General features: G+C 36.8%; 1 protein-coding gene across 2 annotated transcripts in view; it reads left to right on the top strand.

Moving 5' to 3' along the window:
• The window catches only part of MSH2 (mutS homolog 2), an 89,774-nt gene that overhangs the window by 34,738 nt on the left and 34,821 nt on the right, over positions 1-20,215 (top strand). For both annotated transcript variants that reach the window (XM_070947781.1, XM_070947770.1), the window contains 2 exons: positions 11,085-11,281; positions 16,539-16,648. In XM_070947781.1, the coding sequence (XP_070803882.1) occupies positions 11,085-11,281; positions 16,539-16,648 (307 nt within the window). The remainder of the gene's footprint in view (positions 1-11,084; positions 11,282-16,538; positions 16,649-20,215) is intronic.

The following is a 20,215-nucleotide window of genomic DNA, read 5'->3' as shown; positions in this document are numbered from 1 at the left end:
ATTAATATAATTTCTAAAGAGGAAGAATGGATATTTCAGTAGATCATCTTGCTAATAAAGATGAATAAAATCCTTACGTATTGGAGGGAGGGTAGATACCTCATGAGCTCTCTTTTTGTGGCTCTTTTTAGCGCAATTTCCTGACATTTTGAAATGGTAAGTAAACAAATGCTGTATTTAGATTTAAATTTAATGTTGTGAATCCCATTGTGAATCCCACAGCCTTGGAAAACAGCTCAGAAATACAGTACAGTACATTGAAAAAGGACAGGTGGGGAGATGTTGCTCATGGTAGAAAAACAGGAAGAAAATGGACAGTTACAATTGTGTGACCTTTAGCAGTTCAGTGTCTTTACATAACTTACCACACGATATTTGTATATACGTTTCCATACAAGTCTTGAATATATTTTGGTTTATTGTTTATGACGTTCTATATAGTTTTAAGGGATGTGGTGGCTCAGTGGCTAAGACACTGAGCTTGTCGATCAAAAGGTTGGCAGTTCAGCGGTTTGAATCCCTAGTGCCGCGTAACAGGGTGAGCTCCCATTACTTGTCCCAGCTTCTGCCAACCTAGCAGTTCGAAAGCACGTAAAAAATGCAAGTAGAAAAATTGGGACCACTTTTGGTGGGAAGGTAACAGCGTTCTGTGTGCCTTTGGTGTTTAGTCATGCCAGCCACATGACCATGGAGACATCTTCAGACAGCCCTGGCTCTTCGGCTTTGAAACGGAGATGAGCACTGCCCCCTAGAGTCGGGAACGACTAGTACATATGTGCAAGGGGGAACCTTTACCTTTACCTTTACCTTTATATAGTTATAAACAGTAACACTGAGGCTGAGCAAGAGATTATTGGGATCAGATTCTCTCTCCCCACCACCCCCAGTGTTTCATAATTAACCATGTGGCAGTCAGTAATGGATATCCAGGCAACTAATTAAAAATTCTGGGTTTGAGAGTTGGAGTTATAAAAGTTCAGATGTTAATGAGCTGTCTTTGAATGGAGAAATTAGCTTGTAATAATACAAGTTCAATGACAGAGGAGTTTTTAGATTTAGCAAGGATAATTTTTGGATGAGGTTGCAACTAGGTCAACTGAGCATTGCATGGAGGAGAGGGGGATTTTCTTATAGGGTTATATGAATCTGTTTGATTTTACAGCAGTTTCCTAGAGGATACTTAAGACTATTCGCATGTGTACAGTATGCATGTTTGTATCTACCTAGGTGCTTATGGAATCTATGTAAATATGTATACAAGTGTGCATAGCACATAAAGCAAGAGAGCACTAAAGTACTAAAGAATCTGTGCAAAATAAATGTTGCTAAATATAAAACACTAAGATATAATGTATATTCCATCCCCCCTTTTTCTTTTTCTTTTTGTTTGATGTGAAGAAGTTTCATAGAACATGGAAATATTCTTTTCAAAGTATTAGTGTAGTGTTCAAATAGGGCAATACAGTATTTAAGAGAATGAGGTGTCCTTGTAAAATCAAGAGTCTCAATTTGCTGTATTATAGGAGGCAGATGCTAGATCCCATTACTAATGCCACCAGTTGCTTTATGGAAGGATAAGGCAAGAAATAGAGATAAATATATCATTTTATATATTTATTATTTTTATTTTTGTTGTTTGTTGTTAGTTGCGAAGTTGTGTCCAACCCATCGCAACCCCATGGACAACGTTCCTCCAGGCCTTCCTGCCCTCTACCATCCTCTGGAGTCCATTTAAGCTCAAGCCTACTGCTTTAGTGATTCCATCCAGCCACCTCGTTCTCTGTCGTCCCCTTCTTTTGCCCTCAATCTTTCCCAGCATTAGGCTGTTCTCCAGTGATTCCTTCCTTCTCATTAGGTGGCCAAAGTATTTGAGTTTCATCTTCAAGATCTGGCCTTCTAAAGAGCAGTCAGGGTTGATCTGTTATTTTTATTATTATTTATTAAATTAATAAATGTGTCTGGGAATTAAGTAAAGATGTGTGGAAAAATTCTGTAGTAGAGATAATCCTCGAGTTACGACAGTTCACTTAGTGATAGTTTGAAGTTATGCAATAACCCCCCAAGAATTTATGACACAATCCCAAAATTACAAATGTTGCAGCACATGGCAATCGTTCACCTTATGAACGATTGCAGAGGCACTAAAACATTCACCCTGCCATTCCCCCCTTGCCAGGTCTCTACAATTGCTTCCCCGTTCCCATCCTGCCACACTGGACTCAACTTGCGAAGATCTGTCTCTTCTTTGCTGTGGTTTCTTTGAGAGCGGGATGATTTTGATTCAAAAATCCAATTGGCTTGCAAAGTTTTGCGTGGAGATTGAAAGCTGGGGGCCGTAATTTCTCACAAAACATTTGCAAGCTGACGGTATGCTTTGAGGGAGCGAAATCACGCTGCCTCAAAGTGTCCCATCAACTTACAAACATTTTTCGTGGAGACTAGAAGCTTGTGGGGACTGTGATATTGCGCAGCAGAGAAGCTGGAGAGGAGACTGCTTGCTAGATCTTTGCAAGGTAAGTGAGCCTGCGTGGCAGGATGAGTGGGAAGCAATTCCCCATGAGATACCTGAGTTATCTCAGTGAGTCAGGGGAAGCCTTGTGTGGTCTTAACCTGGTGGCCTATTCCATCACTAGGCTCCTCATAGCCTTCCCCACCCTGAGATACCCATGTACACTTAACAACTTACGCATTTGATTAGTGAATGTGTGGGCAAAAGCAAGGAGTTTTCACCTTCATTTTAGGTGATTCACTCCAACAAATCCTCGAGTTACGAATGTAATTGGCAGGCTCCATTACATTCGTACAGTAACTCGAGGACTACCTGTACTACACTTTGGGTTCAGTACAATTTTTCCAATGATGATTTACATCTGCATCAATCATTGTAACAAAGTTGTTAATTGTCTCTGCTTTTCATTGAATTTAAAAACCAAAAATCCTTACTGAGATACTGTTGTGATTCTATAAATATCATAGAATGCTGAAATAATTGTAATGCTTATTTTTAGGACTCCTGAGAGGAGATTTCTGAAATAATGCCTGTCAAATGTTTTAACCCCTGGAATATAGTTTATAAATATCAATAATTTTCAAAACAAACTCCTTATATATCATTTTCTTGTTTTCCTTAAGTTCCAGTCACCTCCTTGTTTCCTTTTATATCTTGTTAGATTTCTCTCTAAAAGTAAAGAATCCATAGTTGCTAAGATCTGACTGTTGCCTAACAACTATTGGGCAAATCTTAGAATAAGATTGTTTTTTGAGGCAACCAAAATAACCTTTTTCTTTTTTTAGCAATTAGTGCTGCATTTAGTTGTGATTCATGAATGCCTCTTGGATCTTGTCCATCATTCTTAGGAATATTGATGTATAGTTTTATTTTCTTGTCTCACTTTTCTCCTCCTTATTCTTTGTGATGTTCCTGTAGTTAATACAGCTTTGTGATTAAATATTATCAGATTGTTAACTTTCATTTGCTGACAAGAAGAGGGAATCTTCTTTTCATTTCCAAGTTTTCAGGAAGTGTAGAGAGGAAAGAGCGATAGTAAGCAAGCCAGAAAAAAGCAAGGATAATTTTTGAGGTCAGATTTGTTTGGCCTCACAGTTGTAGATCTTCCATGTTTCAAAAGCCTAGACTGAATCTATGGCAAAGACAATTATAGCACTTTCTATGCTCCATTGGCTCTAAACAAACCAAACTTAATAATTTGTATTGCATACTGCAAACATTTATCAGTCTGCCAGTCTTAAAAACTGCTTTACACGCAAGCACATTTTATCAAGACAATTGCACTGAACTGAAGCAATAAAAGCACAGAGGGCTGAGAGGCACCATCAAAGCATACATTAATTTGCTTTCCTTATTAAAAACAAAACAAATGTTGGACTGTAACAAAGTAAGGTATAGACATAATTCTTTTTATTGGAGGAGAAGCAATAAACGGCAAACATGTTCTACTTCTCTGCCAGAGCAGGAAGAAATAAAATTTTAATGTTTGCAGCAATGAAAGACAAATTTTCTAAAGGAAGCTGCAGAAAATACTGTTCTGTTTTAGACAAAATGTAATCCACTATGTGTAAGATTTGCTTGTCATCCAGCAGCGGAAAGACTTTGCTTTGTGGTGCTCTTTTAAGATATTTTTTTAAAAATGTAAGTTGCTTCATGAAGATAAAAATGGGAAGGAAAGAGAATTACAAAGGATTTCTAGAATTCATCCTCTCTCATTCAACGTATTTGTGTTTTTTTTTCATATTTTCCTTAATGTTAAAAACCTTTTTTGGTTTCTTGTTAATGGTTTCTCTTTGATTTCATAATAGGTTCTCAAATGATTACATGTCATTTTGAATTGCTTTGCAATTTGGGTTGTTTACAAATCCTGTAAATAAATAAATAAAGAAGAATAGCATATTTTACCTCCAGCATCTCTGCAGGCAGCTGATCTGAAAACCAGAAACATTCTCAACCTCCTTTGCAATCTCCCTCCCTATCTTTCTCTTACTGTTATCTCACTTTGGCTATGTTCCTTTCAAAGAGCCACTTACAAAATGGCAAAAAAGCAGCAATAAAAATGATGTTTGCAGTAAGTATTAATGAAGAAGAATGGGATGGAAATACAAATCAAGGTAAAAGGACAATAAAAAAGTCAGCTTCAGAAGAGATGTGGTTTTTCTCTAGACTTACAACTTCTCAGTTTATTCTTTCTTCCTCAATTTTCTCATTGCAAATTCAGACCTGAATTCAGGCATTACAAAGAAGGTTATAATTTACTTGCAATAGATAGGAGTGAACCCTTTCTCCGTGAAAACATGTGAGGTCTAATTGAAAAAGCATCCATGCATTCATTCCCTGGTTTGAACTTTCCTGTTTGCATTTCTGCGTGCATATGTAGGAAGACTTCCATGGCACAGATATCCTTGCTGAACACATGAATGCTTTTTACAAAAGAGATGTAATCCACATGGCCTTGACTAGTGAGGTGTTTTTAATTCCTTTCTAGAATGTCTGAATATAACTTTATTGGAGGCTGAGATTTATATATTTCTGTTGTTTAGACAGTGTGGGGTGAGTTCTTAACGTCCTACATAAAGCTTTGTGAAGGCTATTCAGAATGGTTATTGAATGCTTCACTTTGCTTATTCTTTTATGCAGATCTGTTGCACTTGTTGAACCCCACTTCTACGAAAATACCTGTGCCCAGCAGGTATTAGCCCCCCCCCCACACCATTTGAGTTGCTTCTTAAATACAGGTAGTCTTTGTTAAATGACTATTCATTCAGCAACTGTTTAAAGTTACGAACAAGCTGAATGATGATACTTAAGACTGAAGCTTGAGCAGTGGTGGTGCAGTGGTTAGAATCCAGTACTGCAGGCTACTTCTGCTGACTGACTCCTGCCAGCAGTTTGGCAGTTCGATTCTCACCGGCTCAAGGTTGACCCAGTCTTTTATCCTTCTAAGGTCGGTAAAATGAAGACCCAGATTGTTGTTGGGGGTAATATGCTGACTCTGTAAACCTCTTAGGTTTATAACCTAATAAACCTTATAAATCACAGTGAAGTCTAATGCTCTTGCTATTGAAGTTCCAGCCATCCTAGCACTCCTAGTCCCGTGATAGCGATCTGAGCGCTTGGCAACTGTCTTGCGTTATGATGTTTATAATACGCAGTTACATGATCACCATTTGCAACCTTCCCTGCCAGATTCCAACAAGCAAAATCAATGGGGAAGCTGAGAGGGAAGGTCTCAAAATAATTCCAGTAAGTTGTTTGCACCCTTCCTGCTCAGCAGCAAACAACACACACACACACACACACACACACACACACACCATGTGCAGCTACCGACATATTAACTCTGCCTGGCAGCACTACTAACATGTCCATGCCATGCCTCACAGGTCACCTGTGCATCTCCCACCATCACAACCACCACCACACCCAGCTGCAGTGCTTTTCATGACCCCTCTGTACATCCCTCCCTACTCAGCAAAAGCTATCCCACTGTGTTCACATCACACCTTACCTGCCTGTTAGTCTGTTTGCAATCCACCAGGGACTTGCTTAATGACCCATCATCCTTGCTTAATGACAGCAGGGACTGCTGATATCGTGATCACTACCGATGTGATCACATGATTAACACTTTACAACTGCATTATTTAGCAATGAAAATTCCTGTCCCAATTACCATAGTTAACCAAAGACTACCTATAAAGCTTGCTCCTGGGGAGGAAAGCTATGGCAAATCTAGACGGCATACTAAAAAGCATAGACATCACCCTGCCAACAAAAGTGCGTATAGTCAAGGCTATGGTTTTCCTAGTTGCAGTGCAAGGCTGTGAAAGTTGGACCATAAGAAAGGCTGAGCGCCAAAAAATTGAGGTCTTTGAACTATGGTGCTGGAGAAGACTCCTGCGAGTCCCTTGGACTACAAGGTGATCAAACCGGTCAGTCCTAGAGGAGATCCACCCTGACTGCTTTTTAGAAGGCCAGATCCTGAAGATGAAGCTTAAATACTTTGGCCACTTAATGAGAAGGAAGGACTCACTGGAGAAGAGCCTAATGCTGGGAAAGATTGAGGGCAAAAGAAGAGGGGGAAGACAAAGAACGAGGTGGCTGGATGGAGTCACTGAAGCAGTTGGCGGGGGCTTAAATGAACTCCAGAGGATGGTAGAGGACAGGAAGGCCTGGAGGAACATTGTCCATGGGGTCGTGATGGGTCGGACACGACTTCGCAACTAACAACAACAACCTATAAAGTCATAAACTGGATTTTTCTAGTGATTAATACAGCTCCTATTAATTCTTTATTCTCTGAATGCCTGAGTCTTCCTCCCAAACAAGAAATATTTGACTTGCCTTAAGCCTTACTAGTTATTGTTGACCCATATTGATGAGCAAATGTTCTGTCTTTTTAATGACCTGAATGAATCAGGAATACATAGTAACATGTTGTTCCACTGTGGAGAGTTTGATGGACATTAACACTCCACCCCCCCACCCTCCATTTTTTTGGCTAGAAATAGAATACTACTCGTGAAGATTGTAGTCATTGCTGTTGAATATATGTTAATCATATGTCATTTGTCCCATTATATACTTCCATTTTGCAAATAGAAAACTATAGTGTATATGTTCAAATTAAAAATGAAAGCAGCAGCATCACTGTAATGTAGTATTATTGAATCATTGCATTAGATTAGTTAGATAAATATTGCTAATGCATTGCCCACAAAAAATGTTGCTTTAGAAGTTAATTCAGTGCTTTGCACATGAAAAGTTTTGGCTTCAATCCTTGACATTTTGAGTAATAAACTTTGAAATTTATGGTCAGTAAAAATAAGCAATCCTGGCTAAAAGTCCTAATATCTGTGTAAAATAGTTTGATATGTTTATAAATTTACACTCTCCAGTCTAAAATTTGTTTGAGATGTTCCTATTTTTGAATTATTTTTTATAGTCAAAAAAATAATTCTAAGTACCGTATTTTTCGGATTATAAGACGCACCGGACTGTAAGGCGCACCTACCTTTTTTGGTGAGGAAAACAAGAAAAAGAAATCTGCCTCTGGCTCTGCCTCCCAGCAATTTTGCCTCGTTGCAGCAAGCAACAAACAGCCTGCTTTACTTTCATTATTGTTTTCAGCATAGCTTGATTAGCACAAGGAAAAAAAAAATCTGCTCCAGCAATTTACCTCCTTGCAGCAAGCAGCTTCTTGCCCTGCCTTCAGGTACTTTGGAGAATAGGTTGACCCCCTCTTCTTTGTGGCAGCCCCTCAGATAACTGCTATCATGTCACCCCTAGTCCTTCTTTTCATTAAAATAGACATATTCAATTCCTGCAACAGTTCTTCGTACGTTTCAGTCTCCATTCCCCTAATAAACTTTGTTGCTCTTCTCTGCACACTTTTAGCGTCTCAACATCTTTTTTTTAATAACATGGTGACCAAAATAGTATTCCAAGTGTGGTCTTACCAAGGCATTATAAAGTGACACCAACACTGCATGTGATCTTGATTCTATACCTCTTTTAATGCAGTCTAGAATTATGTAGGCTATTTTGGCCAGTACAGTTTTTGAACTAAGATACCTCAAATGGTCTAATTTACATAATGTGTCCAAAATTTGGGGAGATTGTGACTGTTTCAGTGCTACTGACTGCTGCAGCAGTCACATGACTTTCATTTTCAAAGTTTTGTGACAGTTTCCCAGCCAGTCTTGCAATCACTCACTTCCTACCCATCCAGTAGCAGCCACTTACCTGACTACTGGGAAGGGAAGGGAAAGGGAGGGAGGGAGATTTCCAGTGCTCCCTGCCAAATTACCACAATGAAACTCAATGGGGGAGTTGGCAGGATGTCAGAAGTTGCTCCTGCTCCACTGCTTTTTTGCCCACTCATTTTGTTTCTCTGTTTAGGTAAGGAAATGTATCTGAAAAACTGGTCCAAAGGGGCACAGGTTGTCTAATAACAGCTAAAAATAACCATAAATAATATACATGTCTGAAACTCTCAGCATATACAGAAGAACCTGTTATAGTTTAGAAGCAATTATAAAATGAGCACTTTCCTTGGGTACTTGTAACAACTCTTATGTGGTCATTTCTAGGGTGGAACTTTTGGGTTGCCTGAACATGGAATCAACAAAAAAAACATTTTATTATAGCAAGGGGTCAGGATGATTTATAGCTATATGATCATCCATTAGGATAGTGGACCTAAAGGCCTGTCCTTTAATGATTAATGTATGTGGATGACTGACCATATTGTATTTTTACACATTTCTGCCAAGGTAATCCTGCTTACAGGTCTAGTGTGGTGGCAGTTCCACTGAGCAAGTGAGCTGTGATACCCTGAGGTAACTGTTGCTAGCCAAATAGGTCATATTTGGCAACCAGAACAGCATTACTTTGAAAAAAATGACACTAACTTCATCACTCTTTTTTCCCAAACAGGCACTTTACAATTAACATCATTTGTTGCAGAATTAGAATTATGTTTCTTAGAAGCTGAGATTTCTATTTAGCTTTGAATTATTTTTGCGTTTTTAATTATGGATTTAACATTTAAATTCTAGTTTGGCTCATTTTAGCACTTGTTTTGGTGGTAAAATGCAGTAATTAAAGACAAATATTCTTTGAGCCTCATTAAACATACTGAAAATGATAATTGAAGATTATAATTTCTTTATAATTAGAGAATTATTGAGAATTATTATATGTAAATTGAGAAATTTTATAATCACAGGTTACTGGGGATTGGGCAGCATATACATTTAGTAAAGTCATTTGATTATTGTTACTGGACTATGATTTTGGGAATTCTGTAGCTGAATCTTTGGTAGCCAGAAAATTTTAGATACAAATACATGTACTAATTCAGAAGATTTTAAACACTAATGTACAATGAAACCAGAGGATTTATTTTTTGGGAATGATGGATAAACAGCTGGAAAAAAGTCATGGAATTTTGCTTTAATATATAACTGTAGCAAGATTTGTTATATGCTTCGAAGTGGAAAGGTTTGATACTGTCCACAATGGAGGAATGATGAAGATGATGGAATTTCCTGAGATGGCTAAATTGACTTCTTTGGTTAGAGAAAAGACAACATCTATATTTGGTGCTTACTGGAAACCCTTTATATACTTTTTGTAGGAAATAAAAAAAATGAACTTTTGATTTATAGTTTTGATGATAAAACATTAGATAATAGAAAAAGAGCCTATTTTGTAACTATAGAGTAAGATAATTTTCTAATCATACTTCTATTTGCTGCAAAGGAAATTGGAAGCCTCTTTCTCTTTTTCTCTTTTTACACTTTTCTCTTTTTCTTCTTTTCCCTTCTTCTTTTTCTTTACTTTGTATTAATTTTTGTTAGTTTTTATCTTTTTTAAAAAACTCATAATAAAATTTATGCAAAAAAAGTATTTCTGATGGTGAAATGATTTATGGTTATGGTCATTGACATCTTAGAACAGTTATCCCCAGCCTAGCACTCTGATTAATTTTAAGCTCCCATTTTAAAAGTTAGATTTAGATTTAGATTTATTAGATTTCTATACCGCCCTTCTCCCGAAGGACTCAGGGCGGTGTACAGCCATATTAAAGCACATATAAATTTACAAAATTTAAAAACAATTTAAAACTGAATATATAAAAATTTGGCCCACAAAATTAAAAAAAGTAACATACACCCCTTATAAAATTCATATTAGGCCAGCCCGGCTTGTTGGAACAAAAGGGTCTTCAGGGTGCGGCGAAAGGTACACAGGTCAGGGATAAGACAAACCTCTAGGGGCAGCTCATTCCAGAGGGCTGGTGCCCCCACAGAGAAGGCTCTCCCCCTGGGTGTTGCCAGTCGGCATTGTTTGGCCGACGGCACCCTGAGGAGCCCCTCTCTGTGGGAGCGTATTGGCCGGTGGGAGGCTGTCGGTGTCAGAAGGCGGTCTCGTATATACCCTGATCCTAAGCCATGGAGCGCTTTAAAGGTGGTAACCAACACCTTGAATCGTACCCGGAAGACCATCGGGAGCCAGTGCAGCTCGTGCAGGAGAGGTGTTACATGGGTGCGCCAAGTCGCACCCATAATCACCCGTGCAGCCACATTCTGGACCAGTTGGAGCCTCCGAGTGCTCTTCAAGGGGAGCCCCATGTAGAGAGCGTTACAGTAGTCCAGATGGGACGTGACGAGGGCATGAGTGACCGTGCGCAGGGCATCCTGGTCCAGAAAGGGACGCAACTGGCATATCAGGCAAACCTGATAAAAAGCTCCCCTGGCCACGGCTGTCATATGATCTTCCAAAGACAGCCGTGCATCCAGGAGAACACCCAAGTTGTGAGCCCTCTCTGAGGGGGCCAAGATCTCGCCCCCCAATAGTCAGCGATGGAGCCAGCTGACTATACCGGGACGCCAGGAACCACAGCCACTCGGTCTTGGAAGGGTTGAGTCTAAGCCTGTTCCTCCCCATCCAGATCTTTGATTAACTTTCAAAGTTAATTTGAAAATGTGTCACGGTTTTCAAAATCATGACAGTCCCATATGCTAAACTTTTTTTCCTGTCTATTTTAAACTTATCTTACACTTAGGTTAGATATGGTGGAGGCCTTCATGGAAGATGGAGAACTAAGACAAATTCTTCAAGAAGATCTCCTCCGCCGCTTCCCAGACTTCAATCGGATAGGAAAAAAATTTCAGAAGAAAGCTACTCTACAGGACTGTTACAAAATGTATCAGGCAATTAATCAACTACCTAATGTGATACAGGCACTGGAAAAAAATAATGGTAATTTTTTTTCTTATTTTCTAAATATGTTTAGAAATTTTCTAATTTTTTTTAAAAAAATTAGATGTTTTACTTCTAAAAATGTTAGAAATGTTTAGAAATAGAAATTTAGATATTTAGAAAATAGATATTTTCTAAATATTGTGCTTGTAGTTCATAAACTCTATTCAGCTGCCAAGAGGATTTTTACAGCATCCAGGAGAACTGTTTTACTGCCAGTGTTAGTGTGTAAGTTTTACATGTGTAAAAAGCTAAGCATTCTGGTTTGGAATGCCTTGTCATCTGACATTTGTATTCCTTTGTTCATTTTTCATATAAGAAGAAAACAATTAGTGTAGGCAATATGGGGGAAAACCCCCAATTCTGATTATTAAATTGACTTGAAATCAGTATTTTGGTATTAGGAATATAGCCTCAATCTCTTTAAGTACAGAACAACCAAAGAACTTAATCAATAAAAATTTAAAAACATAATCAATGGAAAGAGAAAATAGCAATTAAAATATGCTAATTGATGCAGTGAAACAGTGCAGCAATTAGAAATTTCTAAACTGGGCAATAATCAAAAAAGTTATGGCTAGGGTATTTTTTATTCAGAGCACAAGTCAAGATTGCTCACTTCACTTCTGAAGTAAGAAATGCTTGGATATAACCAAGTTGTTTACAACAAAGCAGGATTAGATACACTTTTGTGTCAGTCATGACTCTTATTACATGAACTTATTTACATATGTACATGAAGTTACCTGTATGTCCAGTGAACGTATAAAGTCAGTCAAGTTTTCCATGTGCTGAATAAAAAAACCATTCAGTTTGTGTGATAATCCTACTATGTGGCTCAGCATGCTATTCCGAATTGTAGTAAGAGAAAAAGAAGAAGACGGAGAAATGTAATTTGCTAAATAAAAAAAGAATTTTAGAATAGTAACAAAGCAGGTTTGGGATGCTAATCTTTAGAAATATTTGTAACTCAGAATTGATCAAGTGTAAACAAGGAAAGATGAATAGAAATAGGAGGGGAAAAAAGAGTAAGATGTAAATTGGTATGCTGGCTTTAGAATAAATTGAAGCCAAAATATAACATTCCTTGGTTGATCATAACAAGCATTAGTTATCTTTTGTTCAAAATGTAGTCCTAACACTGTTTGTCTAGAAACCTCTATATAGCACGTTGTCCATAAAGAACTAGCAATATGGCTGAGAAATCTTGAAGGAGTTGATATAGATAGACTCCTGTACATAGAGGAATAGCCAATGAAGCCCTGACTGATTAAAGTATATACTGGGAGCAGATCTAATTTAGTTGTGAAAGTAGAAACATTTGTTTGTGACTAAGAGAGTATGAGACTAAAAACATCCCAAATTTCCAGCTTGTCCATCAAATAAATGAATAAGCCATAGTGTCAACAGCTATTAAGAAGTGTCACAGTCACCTGCAAATTAACACACACACACCCTGTCAGAAGTACTAGTACCTAGTGAGCCATGGTGGTGCAGTGGTTAGAGTGCAGTATTGCAGGCTACTTCTGCTGACTGCCAGCTGACTGCAATTTGGTAGTTCACATCTCACCAGTCTCAAGGTTGACTCAGCCTTCCATCCTTCTGAGGTGGGTAAAATGAGGACCCAAATTGTTGGGGACAATATGCTGACTCTAAACCGCATATAAGACGTGGTATATAAGTGCTATTGTGTTGTAGAGTTAGACATAAGAAGGCAAAGTGGTTTTTGGCTAAAGGTAGCTAACATTCTGGCTCTGGAAAAATCTTTCCCAAATTTAACACTAGGTGCATAGTGTTCAACTCATAGAACTCCCCAGCCATCATGGCCATTACTGAGAACTCGGAGTTGAAGTCTGTACATGTAGACATGGTCCAAATATTTATAGTAATAAACTTCCATGCTGAATATTCTATTATACAAGGGAACTCTGAGAAATTTTGAAATTGATTGTTGTGGGATATTGAAAAGAAAACAGATTATTCAAACTTGATACGTTTCAAACAAATCTTAATAACATTCAATGTCTATAGGATGCGTCAAAATTATATTAACTTTCTCCAGGAATGAATCAGAATCTGATGGAAATTCCTGGCTATTAAGTTGAATGAAAACAAATTGGTTTTTAAAAAGGCTATGTACAAGAACTGTTGCTTTATTGTATGAATAGTCCAAGTGCACTACAGTCCCTAATCTTTTGGACATTTCTCTAGCAGCTTGAACTGAATGATCAGGCCGTTCCTTTTCAGTACAATAAATGTCAATTTGCATCTGACATCAAATGGCAAATATAAAGATCTGACTGTTCATTAAGTTAACAAAAGGTAAACCTTCTAACTTCTGCAAAAATAATCCATCTGATTTAAATATGCCAGTACTGTAGCTGAGAAAATTAAATGGCATTTTAGTAAAGATCTTTAAGTTGGCAGCATGAAAAATGCCAGATTTGTTATCTATTAAAACCTTTATAACATGCTTGCTGCCTGACTGCTACTATAAATTTGAAGTTTTTTTTAAAAAAAAAATAATACCACAAAGAAGCAAATTCCACGTTCGGAATCATAAAACCAGAAATGTATTAGCTTCTAAAATAGGGTCTGGAACAGAAATTTATACTGTGAAAGTAAGTTGAAGGTGTCAGCCAATCAGTCATACTTTCTTCAAGGGGCTCTGTTATATTTATCTTGTTGCTCAGAATTTGTCAAAATTCTGTAGCTACTGAATATACTTTGTATATTACTTATTTACGGATTGGTTTTAAAAGTCTCTCTCCTCTGGATTTTATTCTTTTAATTTTTCTTCGTTCCTCTGCAAATCTTAGAGTAGTATTGACTTCTAGCCTGTTGTTGTCTCCATCATTTATGTGCTTAATTTTAGGAGGTTATATTAGTAATTGGCAAAATGTGTTTAATCCAGGCAAACAGTACAGATAGTCTTCTACTTACAACAGTTCATTTAGTGACTATTCAAAATTACAATAGCACTGAAAAAAGTGATTTATGACTGTTTTTCACAATTACAACCATTGCAGCATTCCTAAGGTCATGTGATCAAAATTCAGATGATTGGCAACTGATTCATATTTATGACGGTTGCAGTGTCCCAGGATCAGGTGATCACCTTTTTACAAGCAAAGTCAATGGGGAAGCCAGTTTCGCTTAACAATGATGTCACTAATTTAACAACTGCAGTGATTCACTTAAGGTCATAAAATGGGCCAAAATTCACTTAACAAACATTTCACTTAGCAACAAAAATTTTGGGCTGAATTGTGATCGTAAGTCGAGGACTACCTGTATTTATTTTACAGCATTAGAGAAATTACTAAGGTTGAACAGAAATAGAAATTGCTTTATAAAATTGATCAACCCTACCAGATAGATCAGACCAGAGAATCGGAGAAGCATTTGCTTCAGCTGTGTTTCCCAGGACTTAAAGAATGTTTCAGCCCCTTTACCTAGATAATGGTTATTGCATATTTCTGCAAAAATTACCTCCCTTTCTTATACAACTTGTGTTGTTTGTATTGAGAGTCATATGGAAGGACCCCAAAATCTTGCCTGTACATACCTATTAGAAAGTCTGATTTGGTGCAAGTAACATAGGCGCTAACCTTGAAGACAGGAGAATGCCAGGGAGAGTATGTACTCCATCATGTACTTGGCAGGGTAGATAAAAATTGATGATTTTTTAATTAAAAATCAGATTTTTTTAATTGGATTTTTAAAAAATCAAATTTATTTTAATAAAATGCTTTTGGAGTAAAAATCTATCTAAATATAGCTTTCTATTTAAGATACATTCATAATTTAGTTTATTCAGCATGAAATGAAGCTTAGTTATATAGCATGAGGCTGTATATTCTTCAATATTGGGACTGTCGGTGAGACAGCAGCAGGTCAGGAGGAGCTGCAGGACAGAGATGACAGTTGCTCTTTAAAAATTATGATTTAAATTGAGTTGATTTAAATCAAGCCTTTTTTTCTAATGGTTTAAACCATGATTTAAATTGACTTGATTTAAATCAAATCCACCCTGGTTCTTGGTATCCAAATAAATGGTACAAAAGAGCCTTTTGCCTTTGGAGCAGAAGGATTCCTACAAAAGAGCCTTTGGAGCAGAAGGATTCCTGCCTCCCCATCTTATAGCTATATGGATAATAATGTTGCACACACATGTTCAGGAAACCACTAGGAGTCAAATTGAACTCACTTGGGCTCACCATTCGATATTTTTCTGACATTGGAAGATTGATAGATTGGCTTCTTAAATGCAACCATTGGTCTTGCAGGGAGTACTATAAACCTAGGAAATATTACTATACTAACTCTCTTTCTGTGGTCTCGGTTACTGCTGTGATAAATAATAGCAAAGGAGAGTTTCCCTCTAAGGGCAGAGAAAGAAAAATTCTTTCTGACCCAGCTTCTCACCTGAATAGGAGTTATCCCTTCTCTGTTGTTCCCTGCGAGGCAGAACAATATTTTGCAGTAAGTCAGGATTTATACCTGTTCCATTAATGGCAAGCAAGTAATTTGCAGTATTGTGCTACATTGTGGGAACAAATGATGAACAAATTAGGTTTTGTTCAGAATTGTGAAGTAGACTCGTTAAGCAATAATAATTTAAAAAATAATTTGCACTTTTCTACCCTTTCTATTCAGGATACAATGAAAGCAGTCCAAAATATTTACACGATACATATATATATGACATTCCATGTTGAGTAGGGTTACATTCCAAATGACTGGATTAAAGAGTATGACTGTTCTCATGTTAGAAATAGTTTGATTTGATTCAGGATTCCTTATGAAAGGAGAAAAATGCTAAGCTGATCAAGACTCTGGGAATCCACGAAAGTGTTAAAATTCTCTCTACTACCGACCATATAGTTAAATGTATAATTCTGTAAATTACTAAATTTTTTCCCTTTCAAATTATTGTTGATTCTTGAAGATTGCCTGGGTTTTCTCTGTAGTTCTTCTGGCAAGACTCAAAAGTAGTTTGCCCTTGTCTTCTTCCCTGGGCTGAGAGAGAGAGCTGGCTCAAAGCTACTCAACTGCCTTCAAGCCTGAGACAAGACTAAAACTCATGGTCCCCTAATTCTAGCCTGACCACTGCACCAAACTGGTTCTCAAATTACTATTTAATAAGTTGCTATACAGCTGCTAACCTATTTAAACATAACTGATTAATTCAAGTAGGATTGTCAGTCAATTTATTTATTGGCGATTCTTTTCTATGTGTTTTATCTTTTCACAGGAAACTGCAATATGCTACTAGATGCGATATTCACGAAACCTCTTAAAGAGCTAAATTGTGATTTCTCCAATTTCCAAAAGATGATCGATGAAACTTTGGACATGAATACGGTAATCTATGAAAGTAGAATGATTTATGGTCCTATCATATATATTCTATGCCAGGATGCTTTGGTTATTTGCATTAATAGTAAGAATATTGAATAAAAACAATAAGATTTTCAGTAGTAGATTTCCCTATCCATGGGTACATGCATAACTACATCCTCATTTTTGCTGTTATCTTTCAGGTAAGCAATGTTATGCTTACCCTCTCCATCATTAGGGATAATGATGACTGCTCTCACATTCATTTTTTTCAACCATCACTACTTACATTTCCTCAAGCTCCTCCATACTCCAGTGGTACTTAGTGATATAGTTGTTTTCCATCATTTCCAGGAAGCTTTTATATTAGCAATAGTGATAGTACTTAGATTTATACAATAGCAATAAGACTTATAAACCTCTCCATAGTGCTTTACAGCATTCTTTGAGCAATAAGAGACATCTACAAATGTCAGCATATTGCCCCCAACAATCTGAGTCCTCATTTTACTGATCTCGGAAGGATGGAAGGCTGAGTCAACTTTGAGCTGGTCAGGATCAAATTCCTGGCAGTGGACAGAGTTAGTCTGCAACGCTGCATTCTAACCACTACGTCGCAACGTCTTCCCTTTCTTTTAATATCCACTTTGTATTTATCTAGTTGGGAAGATAACCCAACTGGATAATACCAGTTGGGTTATCTTTTGTAATATCTTTTCATAATTGCTTTCTCTTCCTGAAGTAAGCATTATTTTCACACTTCTTCAATGTCTGTATTTCCCAAGATACACTCTTGACTGGCCAAAATGGCATATTTCATATTCAGAACCTCTTATGACTTTGTATCCTTCACTAATATTCTCTATCTTTCTTCCTAACCATTCAATTTAAATCAGTTCAGTTCTTTTTTTTAATCCATGTGTATGCATGAATAGACTTATGCATAAACCATTTATTTGAAACAGCTTTTTCTAATGAAATACTCACAAAGGAATTGTTATTCACATTCATTTTTGTGACTAAATGGCCGAGTAGTATTTTCCATAGTCTCTTATTTCTACTCATCTATTAATATCATATAGTAAAGCTTTTCCCCTCTGGATTGCATGTTATAGTCTTGCATATTTTATTTTTATCACCTGGTGGGCCTATAAATTAATGTCTGCTGCCCATCATGGCTTTGATCAACCACAGTTTTCACATAATGCTTTGTAATATAATAAAATTACTAGGCTTAGTCATACCAATGTTACATGCAGCATTGCCTTTTAATAATAAGGTCAGTACTCTCAATATTGGCACATTTTGGTCAATATGCTACAAGAACATTTTTTCCCCAAACATGATCACACACTTCTCTGGAAGTTAGGATTTATCATTTAGAAATTACGGTACAACTCAGTATTGTATCAGTATCAATAAAAAGGTAGTGATAGACATTCAGAAAAATGGATCAAATTGGTAACTCAGACCTATGTATACCAAATATATTGCAATTCCTGTTGTTCAGATTAATAGTAGTTACATGTTATGGAAAGAGTTTATGTATTTGTGAGTGTGTATGTGTTAGCAATGAACATTTTTGCAGAACACTTTGAATAAGCAATCCTTTTTTTCTGGGAAGATCCACTCAAAAAAATGATAAAGACAAAATCAGAGAAAAATTGAGTGTTCTTTGTCTCCACTCTCATCAAATGCTTACATTAGCTTTCTCCAACTTCATGCCTCAAGTATTGGATTTCAACTCCTATCCATAATACAATGAAACGGTATCTTATTCTAGAAATATAAAGGCTGATATACAATAGAGGATTAAAAATTCCAAAAATGATCTAAAGGATACTTGTTGCCCTTTTAAAAAATGATTCATTAAGATTTTGCTGTGTAATGCCAGTAAAATTATAAATAAATTATTATAAATTAGAACTCAACTCTTGAATTACTTAGTACTCTCTGTACTTGCTCTTGCAGTTAATGTTGCCTTTTGTCCTTCTATTCCTTCCAGCTAAGCTGTTTTTTCTTTAAAACCAAACAACAAAATTGTGATTTGTAAAATGAAACTCCTACACACAGTGATGTGAAATGGTTGAGCAGGGCATACATTTAAATAAATAAATAGAGCATTCTGTGCCAGGCTTTGTTAGTATTTTTACATTCATGAACAGTTCACCTGTGGTTACTGGGATAGTAAACTTTCTGGAGTATAAAAAGCTAGACTCTTGTGATTGGAGATTTTATGGCCTTCAGTTTGACATGAAAACCTTTATGAATTGTTTAATTCTTCTCTTTGCACAGTGCATGGTGAAGTTACAAGTCATCATAGCAACCAAATTATTAACCTTTGCTGAAGAGACTTTTTGTGTATAGATAGAAGTTTTAGAACCCACCAACATATTACCTTGTGAAAGGTACATTATATAGAGCCATCCCCTCTTTTTTTTTTTTATTGCAAAAGTTTTACAATTACATTTTCACCCCTTTTTCCCCCCCCACCCCCCCCAAACTTCCCAACCTCCCTAACCCTCCCTAACCCTTCCTTCCCCCCAGACTTCCCTATAATATACTCATACTCATAAAGAACCCTAATATATAACACTTATATTTAAACTTGAACCCCTCCCTCCCCTGTATAATTTTTCTCTTTATCTCATTACATTAAAAAATTTTCTAGTACATTATTTTCAAATAAAAGCTATTTGATACTTTCTAGTTTGATATTTGTTCTGAACATATTCTATCCACCTTTTCCATTCCCACTCATAAGTCTCTTGTGAACAGTCTTTTAAATATGCTGAAATCTTCGCCATCTCTGCAAAACTGGCCATCTTCAAAGTCCATTCCTCAATAGTGGGCAAAGCTTCATTCTTCCAATATTTACCTATCAACAATCTTGCTGCTGTTATCATATACAATATCAATTTTGTTTCACCCAATGTAAAACCCTTAACTATACCCAATAAAAACAGTTGTGGAGAAAATTGAATTTTTTTCTTCAAAACATTCTGCATGACCCACCAAATTTTTATCCAAAAAGCCTTAACTTTCCTACAGGTCCACCAAACATGATAATACGTAGCATCCAAACATTCACATCTCCAACATTTTGGCTGAACATTAGGGTACATACATGACAACTTTTTGGGATCTAAATGCCATCTATAAAACATTTTGTAGAAATTTTCCCTCAGGTTCTGCGACTGTGTAAATTTAACATTCTGAACCCAAATTTTTTCCCATGTTTCCAGCATCACTGGTTCTTCAAAATTCTGTGCCCACTTAATCATACAGTCTTTAACTAATTCAGTTTCTGAATCTCTTTCTAGCAAAACATTATAAAGCCTTTTGATATGCATTGGACCTTTCTCTCTTATATGTCTAACCAATTCTTCCTCATGCAACATAATACCAGTTTTTTGGTCCTCTTTCCATCTCAGTTGTAATTGATTATATTGTAACCAAGTTAAATTAATCCCTTCATCCAACAGTGTCTGCAATGTCTTCAGCTGCCATCTGCCCGCATCTGTAAAAAGAACCTCTTTATATAAAAACCCCCCGAGTGACATTATATTTGTATTCCACAAAGTATGACCA

The sequence above is a fragment of the Pituophis catenifer genome, unplaced genomic scaffold, assembly GCF_029215685.1.
Source record: "Pituophis catenifer annectens isolate HBS135680 unplaced genomic scaffold, rPitCat1.0.hap2 SCAF_1, whole genome shotgun sequence".
NCBI classification, from domain to species: domain Eukaryota; kingdom Metazoa; phylum Chordata; class Lepidosauria; order Squamata; family Colubridae; genus Pituophis; species Pituophis catenifer.
The sequence above is the reverse complement of the archived record's forward strand: the minus strand, read 5'-3'. Positions and strand labels throughout refer to the sequence as shown.